At 51.5% G+C, this 15,736-nt stretch overlaps 5 protein-coding genes across 5 annotated transcripts; 2 read left to right on the top strand and 3 right to left on the bottom strand.

Moving 5' to 3' along the window:
- Positions 1 to 74: 74 nt before the first annotated feature.
- On the bottom strand, positions 75 to 3,175 carry N7468_009239 (PX domain-containing protein; the record flags this gene model as incomplete). Its single annotated transcript, XM_058478535.1, has 6 exons — positions 75 to 302; positions 361 to 1,683; positions 1,727 to 2,341; positions 2,402 to 2,710; positions 2,764 to 2,993; positions 3,073 to 3,175. The coding sequence occupies 6 exons, from the start codon at positions 3,173 to 3,175 to the stop codon at positions 75 to 77; spliced, it is 2,808 nt and encodes a 935-aa protein (XP_058326865.1).
- A 1,086-nt stretch (positions 3,176 to 4,261) lies between these two features.
- ace1 (putative C2H2 transcription factor (Ace1)) lies at positions 4,262 to 6,954 on the bottom strand (the record flags this gene model as incomplete). The annotated part of the gene is made up of 4 exons (XM_058478536.1): positions 4,262 to 5,977; positions 6,058 to 6,293; positions 6,461 to 6,610; positions 6,663 to 6,954. 4 exons carry the CDS (start codon positions 6,952 to 6,954, stop codon positions 4,262 to 4,264), a joined length of 2,394 nt encoding a protein of 797 aa, XP_058326866.1.
- Positions 6,955 to 8,999: 2,045 nt separating this feature from the next.
- N7468_009241 (alpha/beta fold hydrolase) lies at positions 9,000 to 9,988 on the top strand (the record flags this gene model as incomplete). Its single annotated transcript, XM_058478537.1, has 2 exons — positions 9,000 to 9,027; positions 9,084 to 9,988. 2 exons carry the CDS (start codon positions 9,000 to 9,002, stop codon positions 9,986 to 9,988), a joined length of 933 nt encoding a protein of 310 aa, XP_058326867.1.
- Positions 9,989 to 12,487: 2,499 nt separating this feature from the next.
- On the top strand, positions 12,488 to 13,273 carry N7468_009242 (putative extracellular soluble lytic transglycosylase; the record flags this gene model as incomplete). The annotated part of the gene is made up of 2 exons (XM_058478538.1): positions 12,488 to 12,609; positions 12,667 to 13,273. The coding sequence occupies 2 exons, from the start codon at positions 12,488 to 12,490 to the stop codon at positions 13,271 to 13,273; spliced, it is 729 nt and encodes a 242-aa protein (XP_058326868.1).
- Positions 13,274 to 13,714: 441 nt separating this feature from the next.
- N7468_009243 (RNA polymerase-associated protein) lies at positions 13,715 to 15,583 on the bottom strand (the record flags this gene model as incomplete). Its single annotated transcript, XM_058478539.1, has 4 exons — positions 13,715 to 14,437; positions 14,543 to 14,634; positions 14,686 to 15,410; positions 15,513 to 15,583. 4 exons carry the CDS (start codon positions 15,581 to 15,583, stop codon positions 13,715 to 13,717), a joined length of 1,611 nt encoding a protein of 536 aa, XP_058326869.1.
- Positions 15,584 to 15,736: the final 153 nt, after the last annotated feature.

A 15,736-nucleotide genomic window follows, 5' to 3' on the forward strand; every position in this document is an offset into this window, starting at 1 on the left:
GAAAAGCGTTGGGTTTATCATGCTGAGGGAATAGTTGGACGTTGCGTAACCAACACGAGTGTCGGTATAAGCAATTAGTCGGCTAGTACATGGCGCAACATGACCACAAATGGGTCGGTGAGTTTGAGAATCTCGTGCACGTCCGGCTTGACAGGCTCACCGGCAGTGCGGCGGAGTTGGTTCTGCTTTTTGACCCGACGGCGACGCTCAGAGGCAAGAGGATCGTCTAGTTCGTCTTCGTCAGTTCCCTCGTCAGAGGAGTCGGAAGCCTCGTCAGATATAGTAAGGTCTTCTAGATCGGCCTGGGGAATTGTTCGTTAGTTACGACCATTGAAATATGGGACAAATTTGGAAACATACCTCATCCAATCCAAAATCACTGCCCTTGAAGGTAGCGGAGCCGGGCATAGTCTCTCCGGTGCCCTCTGCAGCCATCTTCTGGCGTGTCTTGTTCAAGTGCCATCTCTTTCTATCCTCATGCCACTTTACCAGGGCGTTGATCTCCGCAATAGCGACGTCCTTGTCGATCTGACCAACAGCTGCTGCTCCTTGGAAAAGCGCGTTCATATCTAGCTTACCGCCAGCAGGACCCTTTCGCAAGAAATCGAGGATCTCTTCAATCCACGACATGAGTGACTGGAAGAGACCATTGTCGTGCAAATGAACCTCGTGAACAAATTTGTACAATTTATCTTCATGGCGAGCACAGAGATCAATGAAGGATTGGACGGTCTGGTTAGGGTCAGCCGATGCATCCTGGCGTTGAGCACTTTCAATCACGGCGATAGCATCGTCGGCGAAGTGCGCAAAGTCAGTAATGCTATTGTAGACATTAGCAGACTTGTAGACGCGCACAAGAGGCTCGTAGAAGATAGTGAAGAGGTCACGGAAGAGCTTCAGGGTTGTCGGTTCTTCGACAATGCTGAGCATCATCGCCTTGTCACGTTGCCGAGTGAAGAGCTTGAGCAGCTGTTTCATGTTCGCAAACCATTGGACACCCTCTTGCATTTCAACATCGACATGGTCGACTGGATTGTCAACAGCGTGGTTCCACGCCACCCAACTGTTGACTACCTTGCCAATCTGCTCGGCACTGATCTCGGGCGCGATAAGCTCGGACCGAAGAATGGTGACAATCAAGTCGGTCTCTTCCGCTGCGGACTCCTCTCTGATCTCATTCTTGACCGTTTCATCCGCGTCGACAAAGCTCTTGAGCTTCTCAGTGAGGATAGGGTCGTTGATCTTTGACGACAAGGCATCGATGTTCTTTTGGAAATCCTTGATACTATCATTGAGCGTCAATGAGAACATGCGTTGAAGCAGGGATCGGGAACCGAATGGTTGGGCGAGGAAGAGGTCCAGAACACCTGCCATGACAGCGGCAGGGTTGGCAATACGGATGACATTTTTCATCAGCGTATATGGGACAAGACTGTGGATACGCTTTGCTTGCGCGAAAAGCTCAGGGGAGTTATCTTCGGCCAGGAATAGGTGATAGATTGTTGCAGCAACCCTGGGTAGTGTCAGTATATCGAAACAAGTTTGGGGTTTTGGCGTAGCATACTCGATACGCAGCCATTCTGCAAATTTTTGATATTGCGGGCTCAATTCCTGAATAGTGTTCTTCACTCGAATCTCAGCAAATAGCTTTGTCAATCCATCTGCAAAAGAATCAGTATAGGTCTGAGCGAAGCACATGAAAAGAGATCAACTTACTATCTTCCACAATCTCTCGTCGGAATTTCTCCATGTAAACATCCAACTCAGCTGCACGTTGCCTGGCGATTTCATAGAACCGCTTCTGTTCTTCAATCCGGATAGCATCCATTCCTTTCCGACGCTCCACATCAAGCTGCTCCTCTTCATTTAGCTCAATAGGATTTGCAGTCAAAAAGTCTTCTATAGCCTTAGATTCGGCAATGCGTTTATTCTGGAGAAGAGTCCGCAGGAACGCCCTTAGCGACACTCGTTGTTCTTCCCGATAGAGAACTGTCTCTCGGGATACCTCAGGAGAGCGACTGGGAGACTTCGAATGAGCTGACCGCATCGAGTTCTTCGATGCCGACCTCCGCAAATTGGACTCCGGGACTAGTGTCGAGCCCGAGATTGAGCTTTCGGTAGGTGCACCTTGGGTGGAAACGGAAGAAACTGATGATTTGTCGTCATCTGCGGAACTAAACCAGCTTGATGTCGTCGACGACTTGTTCTTGCGAGGCAGAGCAGGCAGGTGCTTGCCCGGGAACTCAGTGCGCAGTCGTTTATGTAGCTTGACGAAATCGCCGTATCTCCTGCCGACATAGTAACTGTCTCGCGGGGCCCTGTGGACGCGAATCAAGAATTCCTAGAATCCCTCTAATTAGTATGTGTTTCGCCTAGTGTGCTGTTGAAAAGGGGGACGAACCGCATGGGGGTGGTATCGAACAGTCCGCTTGACCGAAGTAACCCGAACCGCAGCAACATTGACATCCCAGTCGTTGATTGCATTGCCTTCAGGCATATTGACGAGAAGCCCTTTATCGTTGGCTCCCCGCTCCACGATCTCCATCTCTGAGAACTGCAGGCGCTCCTCATAACCGGACGCAGTTGGCACGCCAGAGACCATCATCAACTCCACCAGCTTTTCGCACTTGCGAGCCAACTTTTTCCGCTTTGTCTCCTCCAAACGGTCTTCGGATGACGAGACATGCTTGTTGGCGAAGGATTCGAGGAACTGCAGCCTGAGTTAATACCGTGTCGCTCGCGAGCCGAATGGGATGCACGTACCACCTGCAGTTTATCCTGCCAGAACTCCTTCTCCTTGGCCTGGTCCAGGAAGGGGAAGTTGCGGACATGATGCACGAAGATATAGCGCAGGATCGGAAGCTCCGAATCAACGGGAGCGACTTCTCCAAACTCCGATCGAAAGGGTGCGCCGAATCGCTGTAGGGCTGTGGGAGAGCTGAGTTCGCTAATTTCACCGCGAACTTGGCGGGCGATGAGTTCGCGCTTCAGGTCTACAGGCACAAACAAGATTAGGATCCAGAATAGTTCAACCGTTCGCAGATATGGTCCTCGGAATGTAGCCCGACTCACAGTGTTCTTGCTTGCCCGTCAGGATCTGTCCTGATGGCGGGGCAGACTGGCCAGGTTGTAGCTTAGCTTCACCGCCAGAGATTGCAGGCTCAGCATCCAGCATGACGGCGATCGAGAGTTGACGAGGGGAAAACGATGCGCGCCCGAGTTTAAAGCAGAGCTGAGTAGTGCGTTCAATTTAATTCGTCTGCCTGGCCTTATTGGATGCCGAGAACAACGGCCGACTTGCAGCCGGGGGGTTGCTGCAGCTGACAAGTGATCCTTCCTTCCTGACTGGATATAGAAATTGCGCAGGGCGGAAACTATGCAGGCCCTGAGTCAATGAGTTTCGTGACCCTATAGGGCCCAAAAAAAAGGAGAACGTGAGCGGGGAGGATGTCGTCACTCCGTAACCCGTACCACACACGGTCTCGGTCCGGTTGCCCATATTTAGGTTCAGGGCCCGGGTTCCCACTCGCCCCATAAGGCAATGCCTACACATAATCGTTGGACCCTTTGCCCAGGTGCTCACGTCGGTTCTAATAATATTGCCAACAGACTGCATGCATGCCACGTGATACGCCGCTGATGTAGGTCAAGTAATGGAGACCAGGCAGCACAGTTGCCACACTAAATCAGCCTTGGCGGCTTATTGGCGAATACTATCCAAACAGGATTAATGCATTGCATTTCTGATTGAGGTCGGGTTCTGAAACCATAGATCATGCGCTAGTCTGAGCAAGAATAGCGTAGTAGCTAATACGCAAGCCTGAAGGACGAGGACATGTTCAAAAGATACGCTAGTCATACCGAAGACTGGTATATGATGCGAGCAAAAGATCGGCTGATGAATGCAAGATCAACTCCGTACGTGCGAGATACTCGAGGCTTTATGCTACGTAGAATACACGAGAAGAAACTGGAGCTTTGGTGTCGAGGCAATAACTTAGTCGCAGCGTGATATTGTAGGAACTATACTACTCAAAGACATGGAGCAAAGGAAACCAAAAAAAAAAAAAAGTCAAACCAAATGTCGCTGCCGAACTTCCTCCAGACTCGAATGTATGATCAATCAGACTTTAATATGAGACATATTCCATTTCAATGATTTCCAGAATCAAAGCCACGCGTAAGAATGCGGGAGGAACGAAATTCATCACCATCGCTTGGTTCATTAATTAGGAGAGGGAATGGTTTTGTAACAACTTCCTTACATGAACTTGAGTTCCATGTCGGAAGGGAGATAAGATTCAGAACCGCCATTTTGGGGGTGCTGCTCAGGCCAAGTCTGCAGACCCTGCTCGGCCAAAGGAGGGAACATGGTCTGAGACTGGCGGTACTGGGCCGCCTGGTTGCGGTTGACTGATGCGACGTTTCGCATCTGCATAGCAGGCTGCTCATAAAGCGTGAAGTCATTGCCGCTGGGAGCGTGAACACCGTAATCATACTGATCAGCGCTCGATTCAGGGGAGTAGAGCATCAAGTTTCCTTGGGCTCCAGGGGAGAGGCCAGGCAGGTTGCCCGCACCACCCATTGGCATTTGAGGCAGTCCCATGGCAAGGCCTTTCTGCATGTGAGACTCGACGGGCTCAGGGGTTGGCAGCTGCATGTGCAACGCAGTGTAGTTGTCCGACATGGACGTCATGTCACCGCCAAGCTGGCTCCACTCGAAATCAAAGTTCAGGCTGTTGTTGTCGGCGGTTTCCAGAGGCGAGCCTTCGTAGGACATGCCCATGAGCTCAGGGACAGAGTCGGCGGACGGAACGGACATCGGGTTCATGGATTCCCGGTGAAGCTCCAGTTCGGGGATGAGTCCGTTGGGGTCGCCGGCCTCAAACTGGGCTTGGAACGAATCCAAGTTGAAGGATGTCGGGAAGCTGTAGTCGCTGCTCATGCCACCCGTAGAGTTTTGGTAGGGCGAATTGTCGAAGAATCCGGAGTACTCATCACCGTGAGCAGGAGCCGGCGGGTCGTTGAAATTAAACTGGGTTTCGGGGAAGAGAGACGGAAGGGGAGAGGGGCTGGGTCCGCTAACGGGGGTAGGGAAATCGGCAGACTTGGAAGCGGGGGTTGAGACACTTGGCGTACGCGAAGCCTGGATAGAAGAACCGCGTTTGCTTCCACCACGGGCATTGTTCTTGGATCGAATGTAAACCCAGCCGTGAGCCTTCTCCATGTGTTGCTTGCAGTTGGATTCTCGCTTGGAGGCGTAGGTGCAAGGCTTGAAGTTGCACTTGTACAATGCCGGAGTTTCCGAGTGCTTGTCGTTGACATGACGATCACGTTCTTTCTCAGTAGGCCATCCGAGTTGAAAATATTTGCAAGATGGCTCCGAGCACTTCCAGGGACGAGAATGGGTCTTTTCGTGCTTTGTCAGATCGCAAGGGCGCTTGAAGACCTTGTCGCAGTGAGCACATTTTTGGTTAATGTCCATAGGAGGAGCGTTCTTCTTGCGGCGTGCCATGGAACGTTGAACACCCTCGTCGACGTGCTCATTGAAGCTGATAGCGCGTTTGAACGTGCTTGGAGTTTGCTGAGGCTCGTAGGGAAGACCAGTGCGCATGGAGATGGGCTTGCCATCCTGGACGATAACCAATTCAAGAGGCTTTCCAGTCTGCGCAAGGCCACCTTCCAGAGTAGCAGTTGGCACACTGACCTCAGGCTTGTCAGCTTTCTCACTCGTCTCGCCCGTCTCGCCCTTCTTCTCCTGGGCCTCTTGGGTGGCCTGCACCCTTTCGCGAGAAGCCTGAATCATAGCTGCGTATCGTCGGACCTGAGCCACGAGGTCAAGGAAGTAACCGTTAGTGTAAGGGCGATCGGCAGGTAGGCGTTGATCCCGATCGTTCAGGTGAGAAGTCGAAGTGTGCAGGCACTGAATAGTAAACTCCGAGAAATGCAGATAGGAAGCTCGCGAGGTCGAGAACTTCTGTGGTAGAAGAAACCTTTTATGAGTACCAAAAGCCTTGACGCCAAACCCCAGAACTCCAAGTGAATGACAAGACTTACCGGTGCGAGCCAGAGAAGGGTCTTTTCAAGATCTCGAAGGCAGACGATCTGCTTCTTCACTATCCGGCGCGGGACAGTTCGGACGAGAGGATGGAATGGTTTGAGTTTCTCTTCGTTAAGAATGGGAACTATGATGTGCCGCTCGATCTGCTTGCAGGCTGCAATGTCCAGCTGGCGCCTGGGCCCCGCGTTCTCTCCGAGGGAAGGAAGCTGGAGTTTTGCGTTTGCAGTGTCTACTGTGTGGTAATACTTTAGTATGGACAATAAACGAGTAGTCTGGATTGGACGTGACGGATTCCTTCACGACAAAGCCATTCACAGCGTATCACGGTATAGACGGGCGGGGCGTGAATTGCCCTGCTGCCGCCCGCCCGAGGAGAGGATAAGGAAGCGGACTACTAACCTTTGGGGCTTGAGATATCGTCTCTGCTACCGACCGAGGTTCCCAGGCCGCTGTCAGATTCGTGACCATGGTCCTCTTCTTGCACTTGCTTGTCTGAGAAGTGCATGCCGTCCGCCTCAAAAGAAGAGCGATGGTCTTTGGACGTAGAGTCTGGTTCATCATAAGCATACAAGAACATCATCTAGGGTGTTGGCAAACTGACCAGCTTCCTCGTCACTGGCATCCAGTGTCAGCCGACTGAGAATCGAGGTCATACGCTCCTCAGTGGCAGTTAGGGCCTCCAAACAGGTTGGGGAACGGCGAGGCAAAGATCGAACATCCAAGACAGGATCTTGACTTTTGGCAGGAGACGTTGGAGTATGGAAAGTCTCTCCCTTCTTCAAGGGCATCTTGGAAGTAGGAGACTCGGTCACCAGGGATGGGAGGGCTGTGTTTAAGATGGGTTGGCGGCGAGGGTGCACCCGGGCGGTTTCAACTTGCTGGGTGGACGACATGATAGGCCGTTCTGCGGGTCGCAATTCGTATTAACGCACTAGCTCTCGAATGAACTATCCTGAAGGCAGCTATTGGTTGAGCTGTATATGACTCACAGATCCTGGACGAACAACACGAAATCGAGTCACCGGATGTTCTGGAACGTGCGAATCCCGAACCCAAACGCCTATACTGGATAGACAGAATGGGTATATATATGATTAGGCGCCCGTCTCGTCTCGTCTGAGCACACTACTCAAGCTATGGATTCTATAGTGGAACCAGCGATGGTGCTGCCTTGGGATCGACGATGATCAAAGATCAGACCGATGGACTGGAAAGCAAGAAATTAGTTCAGCGCCATGGAAAAGGGGGACCTAGGGCAATAAAAGAACATTTTCGCATTGAGGTAGATGCTCAACTTACAAGACAAGCAGTGCGAATGGAAAAGTCAACGGATAACGGATGAAGGACAAAAGATAAAAGATTGGGGAAACTTGGAGGGCATGGAAGGAGGAGGGATGACGGTACTCCAGTGTCTGCCTGATAGACGAATCCACTATTCTCAAAGTGGCTTAGCGGGCGAAGGCTGAGCAGTTTTTGCCCAACGTGATTGGCTGGATTTTCATTACCCCCTCCTCCAATTACCCTTTGTTACGGGGCTCAGCCTTAGAACCCACAGATCATTATGCGGGAACTCTTTGCTCCGACGGTAATTGATGTAATGTTACGGTAACGGCCCCGATCGGCGTTCATTTTTGGAAACATTACAGCGGTGCGGCTCAATCAAGTCACGCGGAAATCCGACTGCCTGAAAATCACGCTTCTTAGGGGATGCATGCTGAGGTTCTTGCTGAATACCTTGTCCAAGCAAATGGCAAGAGTCCGGCAGGTTACTTTGCTCTCAATTCGAGACATTAGATGTGTTCTACCTCCTGCTATGTTTCGTCCCCAAATGAGTTGAAACATTCGAGCAGGAAGCCACGGCCAGGCCATGCTCGAATGAGATCCGCAGGGATCGGAAGATCGGGTCGATTTCTTTCCCCCGTTGGGCTCCACATCAAGAGCCTCCCGGGCGGATCGGCTTCATGGTTTCTCGTCTGCCTGATCCCTACGGCTCAAGCAATTGCCAAGTGGCCTCTGCTCTCACCTCGTAATTGACTGGCTTTCCCTTGACCTGCAGCGGAAAATCGGTACGTGTATCTAGGCCCCGTGGCAATTGAGTTGAAGCCACATGCTGGTACATCTCGGTATTGGTCGTAACAGTTGCCCTGAAATCCCGGCCGTACCAGACCTGCAAAAACAACGCAGCCTCCGTATCAGGCCATGTCCGCGTCATCTGAGGTAAAAAATTTGCGCGAGACAATTCCCTTCTGAGATCCGGAAAGGAAGCTTATGCATATCAGCCTACTAACTAGTGCTGATGGGGGAGGGGGGGGGGGTGCTTACTCAAGATAATTGGTTTCTTATCCCACACTGATGAAGTCTACGGCATCTCGGTTTGAAGGTCTCACTCGCCATTGATACTGGTTCCCCGATAAAGCACCTAAAGCGATAATTCCCGTGGAAGTACCGAGACGTACCGAAATTTTGAATAGAATTGGTTAAGTGGACATGGAAGTTCGCTTTTTTTTTTTATTGGGGAACTCATAATTCAGAGGACATCATACTATGTAAACCTCGCTCAGGAAGTCTTGTCCAACAAAGTTGGCGAACAGGCAACTATAAACCACACGAGAGGACGAGGGTCATACGAGTGGACAGCCTTCCTCGTATAAGCTTACGGTGAGACGAGCCCTCGGCGAATTTGAACTGAGCATATCGAAGTAGAAAAGTCGAAGCCTAGACCTATTGCGTATTTCTCGTGGCATGCCCTTCGGGTTTCCTCCACCCCACAGTAATGCAGGCACCCTGATTACCTCCGCGCCTGATCTCTAAATCAGTGTTACCAAGTCATTGGATTACGCCTAGTCCCATACGGCTACCCAACTGCCCCACCAACCCATCTTATCCCCCACTGCATACATCTAGGTACTCCAAGCCCATATCCCCACAATATAGCGTCATGGAAGCCTCCTTCTCCTGGGAAACAGGTGAGCGCTACTGCCAAGTCCCACTGAAAGGAACTCCAGGCACACCACCATTGCAGATCGGAGTGTCCGTGTCCGGCCCAGACCGTATCCGGGCACACCAGTCGTCATACTCATCCTGGGCATGGGATCTACGCGATCAGAATGGAATCCTGTTCGCCGCCGTCTTGCACGCACCACCCGTCTCGTCAGCTACGATCGCTGCGGCCTGGGCATATCGGATCCGTCGCCAGACGCACGAACCGCTGCCAATATGGCGCGCGAGCTGAAGGACGTGCTCGGCAGCGTCAACATCAGCCCGCCGTACGTAATCTTGTGTCACTCATTCGGGGGCATCATTGCGCGAGAATTCGCGGAGCTCCTTCACGACGAACACAGATCTGATGTGGTGGGGATGGTCTTTGTGGAGGCCAATCAAGAGAAGAGTATAGCTCTGTGGCCAGAGTACAATCTGATTGATATGGCTAAAGGGCTGGATTGGTTTAAGGAGATGGGTCTTCATCAGGCTGGTATTTTGACGGACGAGGATTGGAAGGGCGTGCAAGATGAAAACGAGAATGAACTCCATGGGCAGACGGTCCAACGGGAGATGGAAAACTACGCAAGGAGCTGTGAGACTTTAGGAATCAAGAACCAGCTAGTCCGCAGTCCCCCTGTGTTGCGGGATTGCCCCGTCAGTGTCGTGAAGGGCTATCCTGAATTGGAACTGCGCAAAGTTTTCAACGCAGCTGTAAGGCTCGGTAGGGGCTCGGATGAACAGAAGAAGTTAGTTGAGGAGAAGCTGGCGATTTACCCCTCCTTAAACGACCAATTCCAACGTGAAACCCTCAAGTTATCCACGAAGGGTCGGTTTCGGGACGCAATTGGGTGCGGACATTCAATCCACATGGTTCGCCCTGACATTATCACTGAAGAGGTGGAATGGGTCTTGGAACAAGCGAGGTCAGATCAGTTTGAATCGTGAGACAGATTGAAACTTGACGAAATTGATCCTGAGCGTGACATATACACTACTAGCATGGTAATGAGTCCACCATATAATTTCGCTTGACTGGAATGTACAGAAGATCATGGGTTATCCTCATAGAGTGGCCCACCACGCCGTCTCCGCAGCGGCTTCGCTGATCAGGCTTCATCATCGCCGCAGAAGTTAGTCAACTAAATTTGAGTCCTTCCGGGAACGGGCTTAAGCTTCCTTCCCTTGGAGGCCCCTTGAGATTCTCCTGTGTAAAAGAAAGCAAATGCATCTTAAGATTCTGTTAGTCCATTTGAGTTCCTGCGGTCTACCTAGGTAATTTGACATAATCTTGTGTTATCCACTTTGTTACGTCTGTCGCGCAACATTCTGGACTAGGGTCACTACCATGGTTCGCCCGCGTTTAAGTATCGGGTGAAAATCCTAGGAAAAGCCTGTAGGTAGCATCGCACGATCATCAGTGAAGACCTTTTGTCTAAAGGTTGCTTAAAACTGCCGTCGGATTGTGGTCTGCTATCACCGCCCCTTTTACTGGCAAGATGGAGGGCTGCAGCATTTGGACGTGTTGCACTCTCCATTGTACGAGGAGTCTTTGACAGGATCTATGTAGACCAGATCAAGTAAGAAGCTAAATCCTCCAGCGAAAGCGGCCTTGTAACACCGTCCCTTTCCAAGGCATAGACATCTACCTCCACTCAAGTTTGACTAATCTCTCCCAGATATGGGTAACCCCCTCAAATTCCCTGGCTGGAATACGAGCTATTTATGAGACAGCAAGGCGTTCTGCCTGATTTTGTCGACTCAATGGAGCGAACGGCCTCTGGAGGGGACACAAGAATGCAGAAAGCGTAATGATTGGCCTCCTCGGTGGCGATTATTGTCTCCCGGCAGTACCATGCGGCTTCAGTCATATCGCAGCGCTCGTAGCGAAGCTGAAAAGCGCGGGACAGAAACCGGGAGTTCTCCTTCTTGACTACAACCTGGCTCCTGCATGCAAGTGGCCTGGGTAACTAGACCAAGCTGTATCAATTTTTTGGTACGCGGTCGAGTTACTCGACAAGGAGCACTTGGACATCATCTTACAGAGCAACTCTGTGGGTGCACATCTTGCGCTTGCAGTGCTGTCTCAACTTGCCCGTCCCCATCTGGACCCCTGCGCTAGGAATTCGGAGAACGTCCACGACGCTTTACGTTTGTGTCCTTGGAGTGGCTCTGACCCCAGCTATGGAAGCTTCGCCAGGAATGCAAATAGAAATGTCTTCACGGTGGGACCTTTGAGTTGGTGGGCGACGTCATTTTTAGGAGATACGCGTGGGGACGAGCCATCCCGCTGCGAAGGCCTCACAAGGTTGGCAAAGAAAACTTACTGTGAATAGAATATTCATCAGTGGCCGGAATAACCAATGGCATACGACGCCTAGTTTAATCAGTCCAATGTTGAGGATAAAATAGCTTTAGGAACAACACGGAAAAGGCGTGCTATAGGGCGGTTTCAACCTGGTTGATTTAGCATGTTACGTTATGTAGTATAATAATACCTAAGTACACACCCCCTCTGAGGGCCCTGACTTCTACACACAAATTCGTGACGCTTATTGAATGATACCTACGATACTACTCACTCACTCTAAAATACCCAGTTTCTTATGGGTATATTGAGTATATATCCTTTCACGGATGACGAGGAACCTTGAAGCTAGTTCAGGAAGTTCATCGAACTGTCGAATAGACGAGATTGCAGCAAAGCCTCGAGCTGAAAAGCAAAGTAAGTTGATTCCATCATTTCAGCGCGAAGTGCTTCGTCTTCGTCTCATCGAATCAAGTCTGCTTGGAACTTTGAATGTTTCCCCATCTGTCTCCCACCTAAACGGAAACACGCTCACAAAACTTGGATATCTTTTGCTTTCCATGTGGCGGTACCTTTGAGGTCATGCTTGTTTCCCTGGACCGGCTCATCCGGCAACTCTAAACAAGATCCATCCTAGATTGCAGCGTATCAGCGGGCCATCGTTTCACGTTTCTGCAGCGGAAGTGATCGACAGGGCCCGATTCTCCCCCCACAGATGGCCACGCACCAATAATTTCGGGGGCCAGAAAGAAGTCCACTCAGTCGCGCCAATTGAAGTCTTCTGGTCTTCAAGGTTCCGACGATCTGCCAATGAGCAGTCGCCCCAGTCTGATCTCTGCCAAGTCTCTGACGGGCGTACTCTGCCTGATCTAGAAACTGGTAGTTCACAATTATCAATGGCCCCCACTCTTCGCAGAAATGGCCTTGGACTTGCCACTTCCAGAAAATCGTCTCCTAGATCGAGATGATTCTATTCGACGGGCTGAGGAGGGTCACATCATGAGTTTGGAGAAGACTGACCCCCTCGTCATCCATCAAACCGGACTCGAAATTGGGGTATAAATTGCCCAAGGGATCCAGGATCTCTGCCAAATCATTAACCTTCTATCCTTTACAAAATGGCATTCCTCAAACCCGCCATGCTAGCAGCGCTAGTCGCCGCTCTCACTGCCAACGCGCAGTCCGTCGACCCAGGCGTTGGCGTAAACCCCAAGGCCCAAGGCGCAACCGAAGACGTCACTAAAACCACCGGACCTAATGGGTATTAACCCCCCTGACAACCTCAATCTCAACCCCCCAGCATCTAACAAGGCCCCAGATCGGAAGACTGGCTCAACACCGGAATCACCGGCGACGGCTGGAACCCGCCATTCCTCGCACTGGATGACATCTACCACGTCTCCCTCGACGATTTCTACGGCAGCATCGGGTCCCCCTGCAAGCAATATGACCAGTACTTCCAGAGCGCAGGCTCGAAGTACGGCGTGGACCCTGTCTTTCTGGCTGTCATCGCGATGCAGGAGTCCTCCTGTAATGCGAGTGCCGGGGGACCCACGCCGGGACTGATGCAGGTATCCTGTGACAACTATCCCAACGGACAGTGCACGGATTCAATCCAGGACAATGTAGATGCGGGCACAAACTATCTCGAGTCGCAGCTGAACTCGACGGGTGGGAATGCCATCGAGGCGTTTGGGTCTTATAATGGGTGGTTCACGGCTGGTAGTGGGCTGAATAACAACCAGGGCCTGACTGAGAGTTACCCTTGCTCTTCGGAGGGTCAGGCGAATGGCGTTCCGCAGAACTTGGACTACCTGCACCAGGTCATGAATGGTTGGTTGATGGGTCTGGATGTGTACGGTGCCCAGAACTGGATTGGTAGCTACCAGTGTGACCAGTCGTGTAGCGATGGAGGCAAGTGTTGAGAGCTTGTGATGTCCGAAGTGAAGGATATGATATCAGCAGTTGATGAATGATTCTACTCTTGTCTCTCTTCCAATTGCGCCATCAAAAGATCTCCGCATTGTTGGCAGGAAGTATATGCGAAGTTCACGGGTGAAGAAAGTAGTCAGCATTGACGTCTAGTCGGGAGGGATCAAATTACTAGTTACTAGTATGAATAGGACGAAGTGTCCCTGCTCATCATTTTAGATCTTTTGATTCCGTTTTACCGTAGTTAATTTCCATGACAACTCTCTGATCGGAACGCCGAGCCCATTCCATAAGCCTAAGAATAAAAGCACAAAAGCAAGCTTCCTAGCCACCGTCGCTCGCTAGATACGTATTAGGTAAAACTGAATCTCGGTTGGTTCGTGCAGAAGGCGGAGGCGCCAAAGACTGCAAAGTTAAGTGTCGCAAATTCTGACCTAGATGTCGATGTCGATATCCAGATCCAGTGCTGCGATGTTCTCATCATCATTTTTCGCGTATGTGATCATGAAGTTGGTCTTGCGTTTGTTCGGAGTGGTGCCGGAGGGAGTTGAAGCCTTGGAAGGGGTGACAGAAGGCTTCTTGGGAGTATCTTCCGCAGGCGTCTCTGTCTTAACTGCCGTTTCCTTGGGCTTGTCTGAGACATCATGGTGAGTCTTGGCAACCGTACGCACACGCATGAAGGGATCAGCAACCGCCTCGCCACGAGCCACGGCTGCGGCAGCCTTTCGAGCGGCTTTGCGCTCTTCGAGCTGAGCACGGCGCACGTTCTCGTAATTCAGTTTCTGATTACGAAGGTTGATTTGGTGGACGCGTTCAGCCTCGGTAAGAGTCTTGTCGGCGGGTTGCTTGTTGAGAGAGGTACCCCAGGAGAGGTTGGGGTTGAGGATTTGGTTTAACTCCTTCTGCAGCTCTTCGGCTCGCTCGTAATCACCGTTGGCCTTGGCAAACTGCATATCACGCTCCAGGTCAAAGCGCTTGCGGACATTGGCCTTGAAGCTCAAGGCACCTTGCTTCCGAAGCTTCTCGGTCAGCTCCTCCTTGGTAAATTGATGGTTGATCAAACGGTTGATATCAGCAACTTTGATAGCCAACTTGGTCTTGGTGGCCATTTTGATATCCTCCACGGCAAGGGTCTTGCGGTAACGGTTGTATTCAGCCTTTTCAAAGCAGTCAGTATATGTGATAAGTGTCCGTTGGAAAGGAAGGGGAGCTTACATCGGTAAAGGGGAATCAGAGCAGGCAATAAAGGGGAATTCCCGCACAGCCTTTCCATGGGCCAGCTTGGCATACTGGTTCGTAACAAAGTCACGCCCATTGGGAGCCTCCATGGCATAAGGCTTGCCCTCTGTGAAGCCTGTTGTGAAATTAGGTATGCATTCTCGGGAACATCACTATCAGTACATACCCGTGATCAAACAGAGGCGGTATTCATTCACGCCGGTTTCATGGTGAGGCCCAATGTTGACACGTGCATAGCAGTCAGTGATAGCATCCTCAAAGCCTGGGTAGAAGCAGACTTGAGCAAAGTTGCTGCGTCCCACACGAGCACGGTTGATGTCGCGGAGTTCAGCAGGTGGGTCATCCTTGGGGATGGATGGCGAACGGCCTACACGGTCATCCAGTTCAAGATCACTTTCAGCATCGGCATCCTCGTCCTCATCAGAAACTGCAGAGCGAGAACGGCGGCGAGTCTGGGTAGTGCCTGGGCCACGGACTTGATCACGTTTGCCCTTCTGCTCACGCTGGCGCTTGTATGCTTCAATCGCACCGGAGGCTTCACCGACCTTACGGCCACCAAGAGTCGTCTTTTGGCGCGAGCTCTTGCGCTGAGTATCATCAAGTCCAGCAGATCCAGCCTTGCGCTTCACCATCTTGGCGGCTCGCTGTTCTTCACGCTCACGAGAAGCCAAAAGGCGACGTAAAGCAAGGTCTTGGTTGTAGCGGTCCACCTGTTGAGCACGCTCAGAAAGCAACTCCTCACGTTGGATTTCAGGCATGGCCATGATTTCCGATTTCTCTTTGGCCGAGTAGTAAAGCTTTTCGTAAGGAAAGATGGGACGGTCTTCGTCTTCTGGGCCATCTCCGGCGTCCGAATCCGATTCAGACATGGGGGCAGATTCGGCGTCAGAGCTGCAAGTGAATGTCCATATTAGAGTGAATGCCCGTATGAGCGGGGCTAACCGCGACAATACGCGTATTGCTGGGCCCGTCGTTGTCCAAATGGGAACTTACATTTCTCCTTCCTCGTCGTCCCTGGCAGCCTTGGGGCGCCGAACCGGTTTGGCGGTTCCCTTGCGACCCATATCGGGGGGATTGGTCACGATGTGGAGAGTGGATGACAGAGGAGTGTGAAGGGGAATCAATCTTTTCCTCTGGGGGTGGTGAGTTCTCCTCCTCGGAGTCACCCGCTAGAGCCAGCAGCTCTGCGTCCAAATCGTCCGCCATTATGCTGATCA

Source organism: Penicillium chermesinum (assembly GCF_028974085.1).
Source record: "Penicillium chermesinum strain IBT 19713 chromosome Unknown utg000007l:1.0-2695246.0:1.0-2697696.0, whole genome shotgun sequence".
NCBI classification, from domain to species: Eukaryota; Fungi; Ascomycota; class Eurotiomycetes; order Eurotiales; family Aspergillaceae; genus Penicillium; species Penicillium chermesinum.